Source organism: Onthophagus taurus, chromosome 8, assembly GCF_036711975.1.
Source record: "Onthophagus taurus isolate NC chromosome 8, IU_Otau_3.0, whole genome shotgun sequence".
NCBI lineage: Eukaryota > Metazoa > Arthropoda > Insecta > Coleoptera > Scarabaeidae > Onthophagus > Onthophagus taurus.
Window position 1 is genome coordinate 1,828,758 of NC_091973.1, and position 17,983 is coordinate 1,846,740.

At 29.9% G+C, this 17,983-nt stretch overlaps 1 protein-coding gene across 3 annotated transcripts; it reads right to left on the reverse strand.

Moving 5' to 3' along the window:
• Nucleotides 1–611: 611 nt before the first annotated feature.
• On the reverse strand, nucleotides 612–17,123 carry LOC139430995 (NGFI-A-binding protein homolog). 3 transcript variants are annotated; one of them, XM_071198548.1, is made up of 6 exons: nucleotides 16,671–17,123; nucleotides 1,969–2,582; nucleotides 1,665–1,912; nucleotides 1,481–1,607; nucleotides 928–1,071; nucleotides 612–876 (listed from the first exon to the last, which is right to left on the reverse strand). In XM_071198548.1, the coding sequence occupies exons 1-6, from the start codon at nucleotides 16,873–16,875 to the stop codon at nucleotides 688–690; spliced, it is 1,527 nt and encodes a 508-aa protein (XP_071054649.1). In that variant the 5' UTR covers nucleotides 16,876–17,123; the 3' UTR covers nucleotides 612–687. The 3 variants fall into 3 exon arrangements, with proteins under 3 accessions (XP_071054649.1, XP_071054648.1, XP_071054650.1); XM_071198547.1 differs by having other exon boundaries at nucleotides 928–1,077; nucleotides 16,671–17,122; XM_071198549.1 differs by having other exon boundaries at nucleotides 612–864; nucleotides 928–1,077; nucleotides 16,671–17,121.
• Between the last annotated feature and the right edge of the window lie 860 nt (nucleotides 17,124–17,983).

Sequence of the window (17,983 nt, forward strand, 5' to 3'; positions counted from 1 at the left end):
CTCTCTTGCACTTTTGCTCTCAAATGTGTAAATATCGAGAAAAAGACGAAAATTTGCTGAATTCGTAATTTTATAAGCAGCTAATGGTATCATTCGGGATTCGGCGCATACTACAAAAAAACTTTTGAAACAAAAGCTGTAGCAAATTTTATTCTTAACAATATTGCTCTCTTGCACTTTTGCTCTCAGATGCATAAATATCGAGAAAAATACGAAAATATGAAAATTTGCTGAATTCCTAATTTTATAAGGAGTTAATGGTATCATTCCGGTTTCGGCGCATACTACAAAAAAACTTTTGGAGCAAAAGTTGTAGTAAATTTTATTGTTAACAATATTGCTCTCTTGCACTTTTGCTCTCAGATGCATAAATATTGAGAAAAATACGAAAATATGAAAATATGCTGAATTCCTAATTTTATAAGGAGTTAATGGTATCATTCGAGTTTCGGCGCATACTACAAAAACACTTTTGGAACAAAAGTTGTAGCAAATTTTATTCTTAATATTGCTTTCTTTCATTTTTGCTCTCAGATGGATTTTTATAGTTTTTATAATCTATGATATGGATATATTTCAATAGTTATTAATATAAGTTTAAATAAAACAAATTTTTAAAAAAATAACTAGAATATATTTGCGATTGAACATTATTTTTGTAAGTGAAAAATCACAACGTAACCGTCGTTAGAAATTAACACCATCTCTTGACTCGTTTACTATGGCTAAGGGCATAAGGGCCGTGGACATGGCCAAGGCTGGATTTGCTACGGCTATAATATTGTCTCCACTGGATGCTATGACTTGTACTTTCGGCGATAACGGCTTGGTATCTTCAATTTCAATTTGATCTTCCACAGTACTCTGAAAAAAATACTGAATTTTGTTTTGCCTCAAAAAACCCACAAATTTGATCAAAAATCAAACCTGGCATGTAGTGCTTCCAACGCTACAAGAATCTTGATCTTGCCCAGACGGTTGACAAGGCGAGCTTGAATTGCTATAAGATAAATGAGAGTCTGTTTCGTCGTCTGTGGCTAAAGATGAACTTCTTAGGTGTTGATTTTTATTCTGTTGCTAAGAAGACGCAAATTAATTTATTAGATATACATACTTCCATATATTATTAAGTTACCCATTTTCTCCAAGATTATCTTTTAAGAAGCAAAAAAATAAAAGCTTACCTTAAACGCACAACATCTCAAAGCTAAATTAAAGCATAAAAAGCAGCGGTTAAAAAATTCTATTCTACATAAATAATAAATATTAATATACATTATTTGGACTAGAAATATAACAAAAAGTTGGACTAGTAATCTTAAAAATTTCTTAGTAACCTCATCTTACCAAAAAAATAACTTTAAGCGATTGGTTTAAACTGAAATAGCGAAAAAGCGTTAATAATAATAGTGCCATGCTACAGCGTGTTAAGCGGCTAATTGATGATTATTGGTGAAGAATTTGTTTGTCTTTGGCTGACCTGCTTCTTATGATTGTGTTGATCATCTTGATCGTGATCAGTATCCGGTTTATGTCGTTTCGATGAACGTTCACCTTCAACGAAATGTTCCGAATTTAATGATCTAGTGGTATAAACCGGGGTGTATCTAAAAAAAATACAATTAAAAAGCGAATTCATCAAAATTTATCATTAAGAAACTTACTGTACTTTTGAATAATGACAACCTGAGTCTTTAACAACTTGTCTAGCTAAAGGGAAAAGCTCATCTCTTCTCGTTAATAAGGCGGGTACAAACCGACAAATTTGTGCGGCAGCTTCGTTAACGGATACTTCGTGAAGTGTTAATGGTTTTTCCGGTCGTCGTTTACAATCGAATCGGCCATAAATCGCCGCGTAACGCCGAATTTCATCCATTCGTCTTGGATCTGTTTCTGGCATTGACATAACTAACTAATAATAAAAAAAATTGTCATAAATAACGTTTATGATGTTTTTGAATAACTCACTTCAAGTTCTTTACACATTTTTTTCTTGGTATTATGCGGTTTAGGTTCGAATTGAGGTAAATGTTTGCTAAGGCGCTCTGCGGCATTGGCCAATTTGGCTATTTGAGATTCTAAAAGTGTTGGCGTCACTAATAAAGTATTATTTCCGGGACTTGAACTTGATGAAGGTGGACACGTCTCCAAAGGCGAATAAGGTCTCCTATTTATTGATAATCCCGGACTTTGAATCGGAGGTAAAGATTCGCCCGGAGACGGCGAATAAACGTTTCGATTAAATTCGCTCGATTCAAAAGAATAATATCCTCCGGTTACCCGAGGACTTGACAGTTCAATTTCAAAGTCTTCTCCGGGAACTAAGGGCAGTTTAAATTTTCCCGGATTCGTTACCCATTCTTGTAAAGACTTTTGAAGTCTTCTTACGTGTAATGGTTTCGATGCCATCCCAACCAAAGACATTATTTCTAAAAACTCTTCTTCTCCAGCATCACATAGTTGCTGAACATCATCACCACCCATTTCTAATAGTGTGTCGTAATAATATAAAAGCGACGCGTTTTGCATCACTCGGAATAATTGAAGTTCAGCCAAGTTGTTTGGAAAAGATGTTGGAAATACTACAAAAAAAATAATTAAATTTTTAAAAATTGTAGTTTTATGAGTTTTCATTAATTTAATATTACAGTAATTATTCTAGGATTATTTTTTGCACATATTGCCAATATGCACATCCCACCTAAAATACCAATTATAACAGTGTTTCTCAAAGTTTTTTCTCTCGCGGCACATTTTCGAAAAAATTTTTTATTGAGGGCACACCAACTTTAAAAAAATTACTTTTAACTATAAATAAATAAATAGAAAAGAATTTAAAAGAAAGATTTATTATAATATGAATATAAGAACAATATAGAAACATTTCCTATAATAAAATAAAAAATGAGTAATAATTAATAGTATAAATACAAAATAAAGAAACCTGTAATAAACATGTATTTTAGTGAGAAATATGTGATTGACGATGTTTTGTTATCTCTTCTATATTTGGTTTTATTGTTGAGAGAGTTTATTCGTCCTCAACATTTTTCAATTGTGATTGTTTATTATTTTTTATGGTTGTTAATGTTGAAAATCCTAATTCGCACAAATAGGATGTTGAAAACTGGAGCAAAATACTTATTGCTCTTTTAACCCTTTGTGTCCCGACGGTACTTTAAAGTACCGGTAATTTTAAACACTCATTTTAAACTGTAGTTATCTATTCGGCGCATTTAGAGCTGTCTGTACTTTCTACTATACAAGTGTATACAAGAAATAATCTGTATAAAAAACGTCGCAATCCGCACTGTAGGATTTTTAGGTACACTTTAAACTTATTCATCCAGATGTGAGGTTAGAAGTTTAGTGAAAAGTGGTGCTGTTGAATTTTGTTGTTCAAGAAGGTATTTCTTTGATAAATATGGTTATTAGGTGTGATTATTACAGATCATTTTAAAAAGAAAACATTGAGCTTAAATTTAAAATAAGTCTCATTCCTTAATTTCAATAAACATGGTTTCTAAGAATTTTTAAATTAGCATTTGACTCTTTTAAATGTAAGTGTTGTTTCAACATTTTTTTTCTTAATATTTTTCCAATCCAACCCAACAATTATTATACATCATTTTAAAGAGAAAACTTTGAGCTTTAATTTAAAATAAGTTTCATTCCTTAATTTCAATAAATACGGCTTACAGGAATTTTTAAATTAGCATATTTTTAACATTTTTAGGTTATTCAAAAATGTAAGTTTTGTTTCAAAATTTTTTTTCTCTATATTTTTCCAATCCAACCCAACAATTATTATACATCATTTTAAAGAGAAAACTTTGAGCTTTAATTTAAAATAAGTTTCATTCCTTAATTTCAATAAATATGGCTTCCAGGAATTTTTAAATTAGCATCTTTTTTGACACTTTTAGGTTATACGAAAATGTAAGTTTTGTTTCAACATTTTTTTTCTCTATATTTTTCCAATCCAACTTAACAATTATTATACATCATTTTAAAGAGAAAACTTTGAGCTTTAATTTAAAATAAGTTTCATTCCTTAATTTCAATAAATACGGCTTACAGGAATTTTTAAATTAGCATATTTTTAACATTTTTAGGTTATTCAAAAATGTAAGTTTTGTTTCAAAATTTTTTTTCTCTATATTTTTCCAATCCAACCCAACAATTATTATACATCATTTTAAAGAGAAAGCTTTGAGCTTTAATTTAAAATAAGTTTCATTCCTTAATTTCAATAAATACGGCTTCCAGGAATTTTTAAATTAGCATCTTTTTTGACACTTTTAGGTTATACGAAAATGTAAGTTTTGTTTCAAAATTTTTTTTCTCTATATTTTTCCAATCCAACCCAACAATTATTATACATCATTTTAAAGAGAAAACTTTGAGCTTTAATTTAAAATAAGTTTCATTCCTTAATTTCAATAAATACGGCTTCCAGGAATTTTTAAATTAGCATCTTTTTTGACACTTTTAGGTTATACGAAAATGTAAGTTTTGTTTCAACATTTTTTTTCTCTATATTTTTCCAATCCAACTCAACAATTATTATACATCATTTTAAAGAGAAAGCTTTGAGCTTTAATTTAAAATAAGTTTCATTCCTTAATTTCAATAAATACGGCTTCCAGGAATTTTTAAATTAGCATCTTTTTTGACACTTTTAGGTTATACGAAAATGTAAGTTTTGTTTCAACATTTTTTTTCTCTATATTTTTCCAATCCAACCCAACAATTATTATACATCATTTTAAAGAGAAAGCTTTGAGCTTTAATATAGAATAAGTCTTATTCCTTAATTTCGATAAATATGGCTTCCAGGAATTTTTAAATTAGCATCTTTTTTGACACTTTTAGATTATACGAAAATGTTAGTTTTAACTCAATACTCTTTTTCTCAATATTTTTTTAATTCAACCCATCGATTGTTATACATCGATTTAAACAGAAAGCTTCAAGCTTCAATTTAAAATAAGTTTTATTTCTTTATTTCAATAAACACGGTTTCCAGGAATTTTTTAATTAGCATCTATTTTGACACTTAATAGGGGGATTGCATATTTTGCTAAAATTTTATTCCAAAGGCCTTTACTGAGTGTATTTTGATAGCGTTTTAATTCTGTCTGATTCTGTCACAAAGTTTCAAAATGTTTGACTTCTTGGGACACAAAGGGTTAAATAATTTTGGATATTCATCATGAATTGATATTCAAAATGTATCGAGTGGAAGTTCTGAATATTTTAATTTTAATGTTCGGTCAGAAGAGAGGGAGATTAGTTCTTCCTCCTCTTCAAGACAAAGATTGCTGTCTGACGTATTACGAGTAAAAGGGTTTCGAATCCAGTCATGTTTTTCTATATGGATGGATGGAAAATATTTGGCAACTGCTTGCTGAAGAGTGTCTAAATGACTTTTCACCAAAGGTGCCAGTAAATTTCTCTTAGCGTCAGAAATTTTGGCAAACATCTCTAAATTGTTCTCGCCGACTTTTTTTGACCATAAACATAACTTATTACTAAATGCAGTTAATTTGTCCGTTGATGTTAAAATATTTTCGTGTCGTCCTTGCAAACTTGAATTTAAATGGTTAAGATGTGAAAAGATATGTTCTAGGTAACACACCACAATTCATTGCTCAAACAGTCATAAAATTGTTGTGTTTTCAAAATTCTTCTTTTCTCCTTTTCTCCCATAGTCGTTTCTTCTTTAAAGAATACACAAAGTTCTTCTCTTAACTCATACACACGAGCTAAAACTCGTCCTCTAGAAAGCCATCGAACTTCACTATGCAATAATAAGCAATTGTAATTAGCTTCCATGCTGTCACATAATTCTTTGAATAACCGTGATTTTAATGGTCTGCTTTTAATATAATTGACTATTTTTATCACATCTTCCAAAACAGATATTAGTTCCGTAGGAAGAGTTTTGGCTACTAAAGCTTCTCGCTGTATAATACAATGAGTAGTAATAATATCAGCATTTTTTTGTTTCGCGTACGTCCAGAACCCTTTCTCATTACCGACCATTGCAGGAGCACCGTCTGTACAAATTCCTGTACAGGGTGTCCCAATTTCGATGTCCGCATAGGCTATCTCCGAAACTAAAAGAGATAGAAAAAAAGTAGCTTACATGTCATGATCTCGTTTTTCGAGAAAATACTAATGCCGAAAACTCCGAACAGCTATCGTCTTTTGTTTTCGTCCTATCGGCAAAAACTGAAAATTATGCGAAAACGACAATCGCGAATATCTCACTTATTATCAAAGATGGAGTATTATAAATAAAACATTATATGGGCAACTTTTTACGAAGAATTCAGTGGCGTAGGTAGAATTTTTTTCCCATTTTTTTTTTTCGAGATTTTTGACGTAACTTTATTTTTTTAAATGGAAACCATAGTTGGCTATGACCTAAAATAATTTGTTATTTTCTTCTGATAAGAAATATATATAGTTTGTGGGGCATATTTCTGATAGTTATTGAATAATTAACAAAAATTCATTTTGTTCTATCTAAACATAATGTATGTATTTAAAAGTTAATGTTGCTATGGTGATAACCATACATACTATGGTGGAACATAATGTATCAAATAATTGCCAAAGTTTGTATTTAAAAATTCGATAACAAAACAAAACTAAATAAAACTTTACAATGAACTTCGAAAATTATGAAAATGTAACATGATGGAATGCTATATGTTATCAGATAAGAATGCGATGTTAGCCGCGGAATTATATTTCACAAGGTATCCGGAAAGAAGACGTAAGAACCTTCAGCCGGTTAGCAGAAAATTTAATAGATTTTTGGTCCATCCCCAAACCACGTGCAAAAACATACCAAAATGGCCTGCAAGAGGATGAAGTCAATGTGTTGGCTTCACTTGCGATAAATCCATCAAGATCTTGCAGAGAAATTGGACAAGACGTCTGACCCAAAAACCGCTGCTCCCGAATATGAAAGAAAAATATGTATAAACCATACAAAGCGGGCCTAACTCATTATTTACGTGCCGGAGAGGTCAATCTAAGATTAGAATTTTGTAGATGATATTTAGAAAAATTAAATAATCTGCTGTTTGTTCAAAATGTCATCTGGACCAATGAAGTCTCTGAGTGTTCAAAGAAGGTTGAGGTTCAATGTATGGTGTGCCCTTTTAGATAATAGAATGTTGACATATAGTATCTACCATAAAAACTTAAACTCAGGTAATACCTCAATATATCAAGGCAGCAAATTGTGCCTTTGGTCGATAATTTGCCATTAAATAAGTCTCAAATGATATATTTTCAATATGACGGAGCACCAGCACATAATGCCAGAGTTGTTAGTGAATTTTTAAATACTACTACAAACTTTGGCAATAATTGGAATCAATGGGCACGTTCAGCCGGTGTGAACTGTTAAGTTGCTATATTAGCAGTCGCGGCTGAACGATATGCTAAGTCAGCGCTGTTACGCAGCAGTTTAGTAAATATCTCAGCGTAAGTAATCTGCGCTTAGTTTGTCAGCGGTTGTGAAATTCTAGGTTAGGATTAATATTTTTTGTTTCTCCCCTTTAATCATCTAATCAACATCATCATCTATTATCTCTTGTAATAACACAAAATTTTCAAAAATATTTTTGTTGGCCATAGTTTGGTTATGCTGAACTGCTAATTCTCAAGTGCTTGTTCAGCCGATTTCGTTCCGCTGTATTAAAGCTCGTACAACTAGCTGACTGATTTAATTCAACTGTTGACACCTGCTGAACGTGCCCAATGTTTTCCATCGTGGCATTGTTATCACCATAACAACATTAAGTTTTAAATACATACAATAGTTTTAGAAAGAACAAAAAAAATTGTTACATTATGTTCCATCATAGTATGTATGGTTATAACCATAGCAACATTAACTTTTAAATACATACATTAGTTTTAGATAGAACAAAATGAATTTATGTTAATTATTCAATAACTATAAGAAATATACCCCACAAACTATATATATTTGTTATCAGAAGAAAATAACAAATTATTTTAGGTCATAGCCAACTATGGTTTCCATTTAAAAAAATAAAGTTATGTCTCAAATCTCGAAAATAAAAGATGGGAAAAAAATTCTACCTACGCCACTGAATTCTTCGTAAAAAGTTGCCCATATAATGTTTTATTTATAATACTCCATCTTTGATAATAAGTGAGATACTCGCGATTGTCGTTTTCGCAAAATTTTCAGTTTTTGCCGATAGGGCGAAAACAAAAGACGATAGCTGTTCGGAGTTTTCGGCATTAGCATTTTCCCGAAAAACGAGATCATGACATGTAAGCTACTTTTTTTCTATCTCTTTTAGTTTCGGAGATAGCCTATGTGGACATCGAAATTGGGACACCCTGTACAAAAGTTCCAGGAGAGATTGGAATTTTTGAAAAAATTGTCGACGCAATCAAATATTTCTTTACCCGTTGTCCTCCCCGACAATTCTTGACAAAATAAAAATTGATTTATAATTGAATCCCCGTTAATTAAGCGTACAAATCCCATTAATTGTGCTTTTCCGCTAATGTCTGTTGATTCATCTATTTGCAATTCGTCGACTAATGGTGTCGTTGGAGAGAGGGATTTTGTTTATTTCAGTTTCTGCTTCTTTCCCTAACATACATTTCACCATTATTCGACAAGCAGGGCCAATTAACGTTTCCCCAATTGAATGAGGTTTCATCTTCTGTGCAATAAGTTGGGCTACCTCGTATGACGCAATTTGTGCTTTATCTGACACCCTTACTGCTTTTTCGAATTTTTGGGATTGTTTGGCACTATTAGTTATTAATCGTTCAAAATAATTTTTGCATTTGGACACCAAACTTGGGTGAACTTTTTCCAAATGCCGTTTTAGTTTGCTAGGAACCATTGCTCCGTTTGTTTTTGTATTCCCACAAACAACACATAAAGGCAATGGGGTATCTACGCTTCCTGTCCATGTAAAACCATAATTAAGGTAATCTTCACTATACTTTCTTGAATTAATTTTCGCCTTTTTTGCCGGAGGTTCTACTAAAATTAGCCTCGTCAGCAGCTGTAGTGGATGCACTATTAACAGTTAAAAATTTTCTTAAATCCATTTTTGATAAGCTAAAAAGAATATGTTAAAATTTATTAATTCTAATTATTATTATTTCATTAATTTTAAAATTTTATTATAAATTTTTGCTTATTGACTATTAGTACATACAAGATATTTTTTTACAATAAAATGTATAAATAACGGAAACCTAGACTATATTAATTTTTTAAGTAAATTGGATAATTACATTATTTGTCAAAAATCTGCAAACTCTATAACAGTTCTAAGTTATAAAACATGTAAATTTCGTTAAGATCGCATTTATGTTATTAATATAAACAATTAAGTAAATAAATAATCTTACCTTATTTTCACTGAGAAATCCTAATTATTCAATAAATAGCACGAAAACACAATAACAATTGAATAACATAAAGAAAAGCCCAAAACGTTTTACAGTCCTAGAGGACCTAACCTAGAGAGGATATACAGTATTTTCGGGGAATAACCTAATACGCTTTACCGATGGTTTTTCGGAAACTTCCTCTTTAGTCAATAGATGGCTTTACGAGAGTACGGCGCACAGTAGAAATTTAATTTAAATTAATAAATTTAAAAGACTTTCAAAATTTCGCGGCACACTTTAAGATATTCACGGCACACCTTTTGAGAAACACTGAATTATAATATTATTACCGATTGATAATACTTAAATCTGAATTCTCAAATTTTTATTTTAGCCAGAACCCCAGAATCGTGTAATGACCGGTCTCGCTGAGACACCCTGTATATATTTGGGTTATGTTGGGCGAAGTTAATCTTTTGAAAAGAAAAAAAAAAAAAAATTGATAATAACAAAAACTATTTAACGACTCATTTAAAAGTACCATGACTTAAAGAATATCGACCTAAGAATTATTTTTTTTACCAACTCCAAGGTTAAATCTCGTTTCAGCCGAAGAAATATCGAGAGATCGTTTAAGAAGGCAGAAGAAGAAAAAAAATTTATATTTAAAAAAAAATGTAAGAAAAAAAATGAAGACAACGGAATTAAAAAAAAACAGCAAGAAAACGTCATTATCTAATCCATAGGTTGAGTATAAAAAAAAGGGGCAGAACAAACACGTCTCCATTCTGTGTGAACTCTTAAAAAAACACCGAAACCAAACCTGACGAACTCGAAGAAAAAAAACGATCGCCGCTGAGATCGTCTTTTTTAATAATATGCAAGAACACGCTACGTCAACATGACCATAGGGTAAAGAGAGTGGCTCTACTCATTCAACTCGCGCGCCCACGATGAAAAAAGCGCACCTGGGAGAAAGGACGCCGCCGAAAGGGTCCTCTTTTCGAAGGCGAACCGCGTCAACCCTTTTCCGCCGTCAGATTCTCACAGTCGCGAGGAGGAGAGCGCACCTCCTTTTTTGTGGTCACTAAAAAAATGACATGGTATGTCTTTTTTTGTTTGTTCTCGTCTTCGTCGTCTTAATGCGGGCTTCGTATGCGTGTATGTGGATAGAAAAAATATGGTTTTTTGAAACCCCAAGGGTCAGGGTCCAGGTACATAAGACGTATTCAGATTTTTTGAATGAAGGGATTATGAATTTTAATTTTTTTTTGTTTACAATAATGAAAGAAAAACTTTGAAATTAATTTAAAATGCAAAACAAAAAATGTGCTTCTTAGGTAACAGTAGTGCAAGTTTTCCATGACCTGGACTCCTATCGATTGGCGAATTGCATTCTTTCCAACTAGAAGCACATGCGCCGTCTTCTTATAAAAAAAAGTAAAAAAAACTGGGCCAACTCGCCTTTTTCTACACAACTAGAAAACTTCGCCCCGGATGAAATTCGAGGCCTTCCCAGATTTTTATTAATTATTATCTTTCTGCATTATCTTGCTTGACTAATCAAAAAAAAACTTTCCCATCCTAATATGAACCCGGAAAAGTTCTCACAACATCCTCATTGAGACAAAAAAAATCTTTGCATAAGTTTATCTCATCTCCGATTTTTTTATCTTAAAAAAATAATTTATGCAAGAAAAAAAAAATGGTTTACCTGCCCTGCTCACCATTTTTTTTTATCTATTCTCACGTTCGGGGTAGTTACCCCTTGAAAATTGGCCCCGCCTCAACTATTCGGCACAAAACATAAATAGGGACCAATAGAAAACTAGGAGGGCTTAGCGTTAGAAAAACGTAAAACGGGGGATGCAACCCCCTTTTAACATCGCCACCAACTCTCGCCATCTTTTTATAAATGACGCTCGTTTTATCGAACCGTTTCTATAAAATAAAAACTAAACACTTCCTACTACTGCTTAATTAAAAAAAATTGAAAACGGTTGGGGAGGGAATTTAACTCGATCACAAAATCACGTGTAAAAAAAAGTGACCAGTTGTTTTCGGGGCAGACTGACCGTGACATAAAAAGTATAAAACACGGTGAAGGGTTGAGAGAACCCGCCGGCACCTGGATGTTTTATTCAAAAAAATAGTCGAAAAAATGTTAAGAAAGCTAAAGTCGTTACGCTCATTTACATATTGTTTGAGTGTTTCTCTTTAATTTATTTTATTTCAAAATATATATATATATATAAATTTAATTTGTCAAAAATTTGCGCAAATTTCATTGTTATAAATTTTATTAATTAACACAATGTTAAAAAGATCATATCAGATCATATAAAAATTTAAGAAATCGTATCTTAAGAACGAATTGAGATATCATAATGAAATAATTAACATTTCAAAGCAAATTTAATACAGATTTAGTGGTCCATAAATAATTTCTTATTTTTGATAAACATCGTTGCTATGATTTTTTAAACCATACCTTAATTTGATTGTTAAAATTTTACGAATACAATGTTAAAAAGATCATATCTCAAGAACGGGATGTGATATAATGATGAAATAACGAGCGTTTTAAAGCAAATTTAATAGAGATTTAATATGCCAAAAATAATTTCTTATTTTCCATAAAGACCGTTGTTATGATTTTTTATATTTAACCCTGTAGGTTAGGTTGTTATAAATTTTCGAAATACAAATTAAAAAAATCGTATCTTAAGAACGAATTAAGATGTAATGATAAAACAAGATATTAAAGCAAATTTAATGTGCCAGAAATAATTTCTTATTCTCTATAAACATCGTTGTTAAGATCTTTTAATTTCAACTCTTCATCTTAATTTATTAAAAAACAAAAATTTAAGAAATCGTATCTTAAAAACGAATTGAGATATCATAATGAAATAGCTAACATTTTAAAGCAAATTTAATACAGATTTAGTGGTCAATAAATAATTTCTTATTTTTGATAAACATCATTGTTACGATTTTTTAAACCAAACCTTAATTTGATTGTTAAAATTTTACGAATACAATGTTAAAAAAATCATATCTCAAGAACGGGATGTGATATAATGATGAAATAACGAGCGTTTAAAAGCAAATTTAATAGAGATTTAATATGCCAAAAATAATTTCTTATTTTCCATAAAGACCGTTGTTATGATTTTTTATATTTAACCCTGCAGGTTAGGTTGTTATAAATTTTCGAAATACAAATTAAAAAAATCGTATCTTAAGAACGAATTAAGATATAATGATAAAACAAGATATTAAAGCAAATTTAATGTGCCCGAAATAATTTCTTATTCTCTATAAACATCGTTGTTATGATCTTTTAATTTCAACTCTTCATCTTAATTTATTAAAAAACAAAAATTTAAGAAATCGTATCTTAAAAACGAATTGTGATACCATAATGAAATAACTAACATTTCAAAGCAAATTTAATACAGATTTAGTGGTCCATAAATAATTTCTTATTTTTGATAAACATCGTTGCTATGATTTTTTAAACCAAACCTTAATTCGATTGTTAAAATTTTACGAATACAATGTTAAAAAGATCATATCTCAAGAACGGGATGTGATATAATGATGAAATAACGAGCGTTTTAAAGCAAATTTAATGGAGATTTAATATGCCAAAAATAATTTCTTATTTTCCATAAAGACCGTTGTTATGATTTTTTATATTTAACCCTGCAGGTTAGGTTGTTATAAATTTTCGAAATACAAATTAAAAAATCGTATCTTAAGAACGAATTAAGATGTAATGATAAAACAAGATATTAAACCAAATTTAGTGTGCCAGAAATAATTTCTTATTCTCTATAAACATCGTTGTTATGATCTTTTAATTTTAACTCTTCATCTTAATTTATTAAAAAACATCAAAATTTGAGAAATCGTATCTTAAAAACGAATTGAGATATCATAATGAAATAGCTAACATTTTAAAGCAAATTTAATACAGATTTAGTGGTCCATAAATAATTTCTTATTTTTGATAAACATCATTGTTACGATTTTTTAAACCAAACCTTAATTTGATTGTTAAAATTTTACGAATACAATGTTAAAAAGATCATATCTCAAGAACGGGATGTGATATAATGATGAAATAACGAACGTTTTAAAGTAAATTTAATGGAGATTTAATATGCCAAAAATAATTTCTTATTTTCCATCAAGACCGTTGTTATGATTTTTTAAAGTGAACCCTCCAGGTTAGGTTGTTATAAATTTTCAAAATAGAAATTAAAAAAATCGTATCTTAAGAACGAATTAAGATGTAGTGATAAAACAAGATATTAAAGCAAATTTAATGTGCCAGAAATAATTTCTTATTCTCTATAAACATCGTTGTTATGATCTTTTAATTTTAACTCTTCATCTTAATTTATTAAAAAACAAAAATTTAAGAAATCGTATCTTAAAAACGAATTGAGATACCATAATGAAATAACTAACATTTTAAAGCAAATTTAATACAGATTTAGTGGTCCATCAATAATTTCTTATTTTTGATAATCATCGTTGTTATGATTTTTTAAACCAAACCTTAATTTGATTGTTAAAATTTTACGAATACAACCTTAAAAAAATCATATCTCAAGAACGGGATGTGATATAATGATGAAATAACGAGCGTTTTAAAGCAAATTTAATAGAGATTTAATATGCCAAAAATAATTTCTTATTTTCCATAAAGACCGTTGTGGTGATTTTTTAAAGTTAACCCTGCATGTTAGGTTGTTATAAATTTTCAAAATAGAAATTAAAAAAATCGTATCTTAAGAACGAATTAAGATGTAGTGATAAAACAAGATATTAAAGCAAATTTAATGTGCCAGAAATAATTTCTTATTCTCTATAAACATCGTTGTTATGATCTTTTAATTTCAACTCTTCATCTTAATTTATTAAAAAACATCAAAATTTGAGAAATCGTATTTTAAATACGAATTGAGATATCATAATGAAATAATTAACATTTCAAAGCAAATTTAATACAGATTTAGTGGTCCATAAATAATTTCTTATTTTTGATAAACATCGTTGCTATGATTTTTTAAACCAAACCTTAATTTGATTGTTAAAATTTTACGAATACAATGTTAAAAAGATCATATCTCAAGAACGGGATGTGATATAATGATGAAATAACGAGCGTTTTAAAGCAAATTTAATAGAGATTTAATATGCCAAAAATAATTTCTTATTTTCCATAAAGACCGTTGTTATGATTTTTTATATTTAACCCTGCAGGTTAGGTTGTTATAAATTTTCGAAATACAAATTAAAAAAATCGTATCTTAAGAACGAATTAAGATATAATGATAAAACAAGATATTAAAGCAACTTTAATGTGCCAGAAATAATTTCTTATTCTCTATAAACATCGTTGTTATGATCTTTTAATTTCAACTCTACATCTTAATTTATTAAAAAACAAAAATTTAAGAAATTGTATCTTAAAAACGAATTGAGATATCATAATGAAATAACTAACATTTTAAAGCAAATTTAATACAGATTTAGTGGTCCATAAATAATTTCTTATTTTTGATAAACATCGTTGCTATGATTTTTTAAACCAAACCTTAATTTAATTGTTAAAATTTTACGAACACAATGTTAAAAAAATCATATCTCAAGAACGGGATGTGATATAATGATGAAATAACGAGCGTTTAAAAGCAAATTTAATGGAGATTTAATATGCCAAAAATAATTTCTTATTTTCCATAAAGACCGTTGTTATGATTTTTTAAAGTTAACCCTGCATGTTAGGTTGTTATAAATTTTCAAAATAAAAATTAAAAAAATCGTATCTTAAGAACCAATTAAGATGTAATGATAAAACAAGATTTTAAAGCAAATTTAATGTGCCAGAAATAATTTCTTATTCTCTATAAACATCGTTGTTATGATCTTTTAATTTCAACTCTACATCTTAATTTATTAAAAAACAAAAATTTAAGAAATCGTATCTTAAAAACGAATTGAGATATCATAATGAAATAACTAACATTTCAAAGCAAATTTAATACAGATTTAGTGGTCCATAAATAATTTCTTATTTTTGATAAACTTCCTTGCTATGATTATATATCATATGGTCATATATTGTTATGATTAATACAATGTTAAAAAGATCATATCTCAAGAACGGGTTGGGATATAATGATGAAATAGAGAACATTTTATAACAGATTTGATACCGATTTAGTGTGCAACTAAATTGATTCTTTTGATGATGTTATATATATTTTATTTTTGCAGCAATTGGATCATTTAAAGACTGCAACAATGATACAAATGGAAAATAGTTGAAAAGAAGATAGAAATGGGTTATCTTAAACGATTAAAAATGTTATCATAAATCCTGATGATGGGTGAAAAACAACCGAAACATGTAGAGTAAAAATAAAATAAAAAAATTCATTAGAAGTAAATATGTAAATAATATAATTAATAAATATGAGAGAATTAAGAAGATAACTGAAATCAAAGTAGATATAATTGTAAAGTAGTAAAAAAAATGGAGAGATAAAAGCACCTTTTGGACGTAGTATTCCGTCGAAGGACTTAATTCGAGCAAGACGAACAGCCCAATAAATAAGGACGGATACATCTTAAAAACAGAACACCCGACACAATACGCGAAGGCTCAGTAGCCAGTCGCCGGTATGAGAAATCACTCAAACCAGTCCCGAATGAAAAACCCTCAGTCGGTTTTTACGAATAGGTTTTTAGACCATACGAAACTCGTTATGGTCAACAACTATTCATGTTTTTACCCCCGGATTTTTGGTTGCCCGCCGCGGACGCAGCAAAAAAAAACGACAACGACGACGTCGAAGACGACGGATACCATCCGAGGCTGTACCAATGTTGTTCCATCGAAGTTAATTCGTTGGAAACTAATACTATATTATACTGCCCATGGTTAAAAAATGCAGACATTTTTTGGATTTTCCTTCCCGCCCGAACACCTTTTAAAATTAGACGTCGTTGTTGAACAGCGAAATACGAGAGAGAGAAAAAAAGGCAACAATAAAAAGGCGGCCTTACGAAACGGGGCAAAAACGACTAACTAAACTTTCTTGTTACACTTCAATTCGACGTTTTTTCTATCTGGCCAATTTACTTTTTTGCGAAGAATTTTCGAAATTTATTGCACAACTTCTGGACTTATAAGTAATAAATAAATCTATAAGTAACAAATGAAGTCTATTTACCGGTATTATTATGATTTTTACTCGTTATTTTCTTAGGTATCGACGGCGAAGCTGAATTACGTTGTAAAGGGTTGTTTGCACCCGCACAAATCGAAGGGGAAGAAGCCACGATTTTCGGAGAGTTTCTCAATCCAGATCCACATCCCGAAATCGATCCAGATCCTGAACGTATCTCTTCGTTTAAACTTCCGTTGCTCCCTTCCATTTATTTAAAACACTAATTTAAAAAAGAAAACAGAACTCACTTAAAACCTTTCTTTTTAATTATATTAATTAAAATAACTGTTTTGTTTCCGAGACGATACTGATTTTTTCGATATTATTATATTTATTAATTCCGCGCGTTTTAGGTTTTTAGTGATATATAAACAATTTGTTCGTTATACACGTTTAAATAGCGAAATCAATTCAAGTTTTACTAAAATACAACGTCTCGCTGTGACGAGCGTTTTGTTTTTCCCCCGAGTTCACAGCACGAGTTACGCTACCCCACTTACGGGGCTAACCCCCACCAACATACAACTCGCAATGCGCTCACTGGGTCAACCCACTTTTCCTGCTATATCTACTATAATACCCTTCCATACTACTGATTAAAAAGAAAGAAACACTAGAAGTACTTATTTATATATGTATGTATTATATTTAACCACTTTTTGTTTAATTAAAAAAAATTTCAAACTAACACTACTATTGTTTTTATACTTTTTATGTATTCCATATAAAAAATTAAATGAATGAGGACTTTTTTTAAACTTTCAACTTTTTTTCGTCAAATAGTTATATTAAATAATATCAAATTTATATACAGGGTGAGTTAGAGAGATGTAAAAGCGACATTTTTTCCAATTTTGCCTTGAAATTAAGTCAGATAATAGTTTAAGCCAGTAGGTAGATACAGCGTGTTCATAAAGCTTAGTTACTTTTGATGTTTTTCAAATAGCTTTGACTTAAGTTTTTTAAATGGAACACCCTGTATATTGTATGCTAGTTGAATTACTCATAAAGTTCCCTTTAATTAATGATAAGTATGTCATATGTCTAACTTTAATAGTTTTCCTAAAATGTGTAATAAAATGTCATTATTGTACTTAAGAAAGTGACAATGTAATATATTCTGTCCTTTTTTTGTCACTTTTTTTTGTTTATCTGTCATTTGAAAATAAGTAATATTATATTAAAATACATTAAAAAAAAAACTTCATTACTTAACAATTACTAAACGTTGCTCAACAAGTAGGTATTAATTTAATTAATATTTAGAAGTTGTTCAAAATGCCGCCCATTTTCTCTTCTTCAAGTATTAATGCGCT

Bases quoted from the DNA above. Each gene is read 5' to 3' on its own strand.
- LOC139430995 (XM_071198547.1), bottom strand. From the start codon at position 16,875: ATGGAAGGGAGCAACGGAAGTTTAAACGAAGAGATACGTTCAGGATCT. The intron at 1,913-1,968 runs GTGAGTTATTCA...TTTTATTATTAG, and splicing joins AAATGTGTAAAGAACTTGAA to TTAGTTATGTCAATGCCAGA. The intron at 1,078-1,480 runs GTCAGCCAAAGA...GCGTCTTCTTAG, and splicing joins AACACAATCATAAGAAGCAG to CAACAGAATAAAAATCAACA.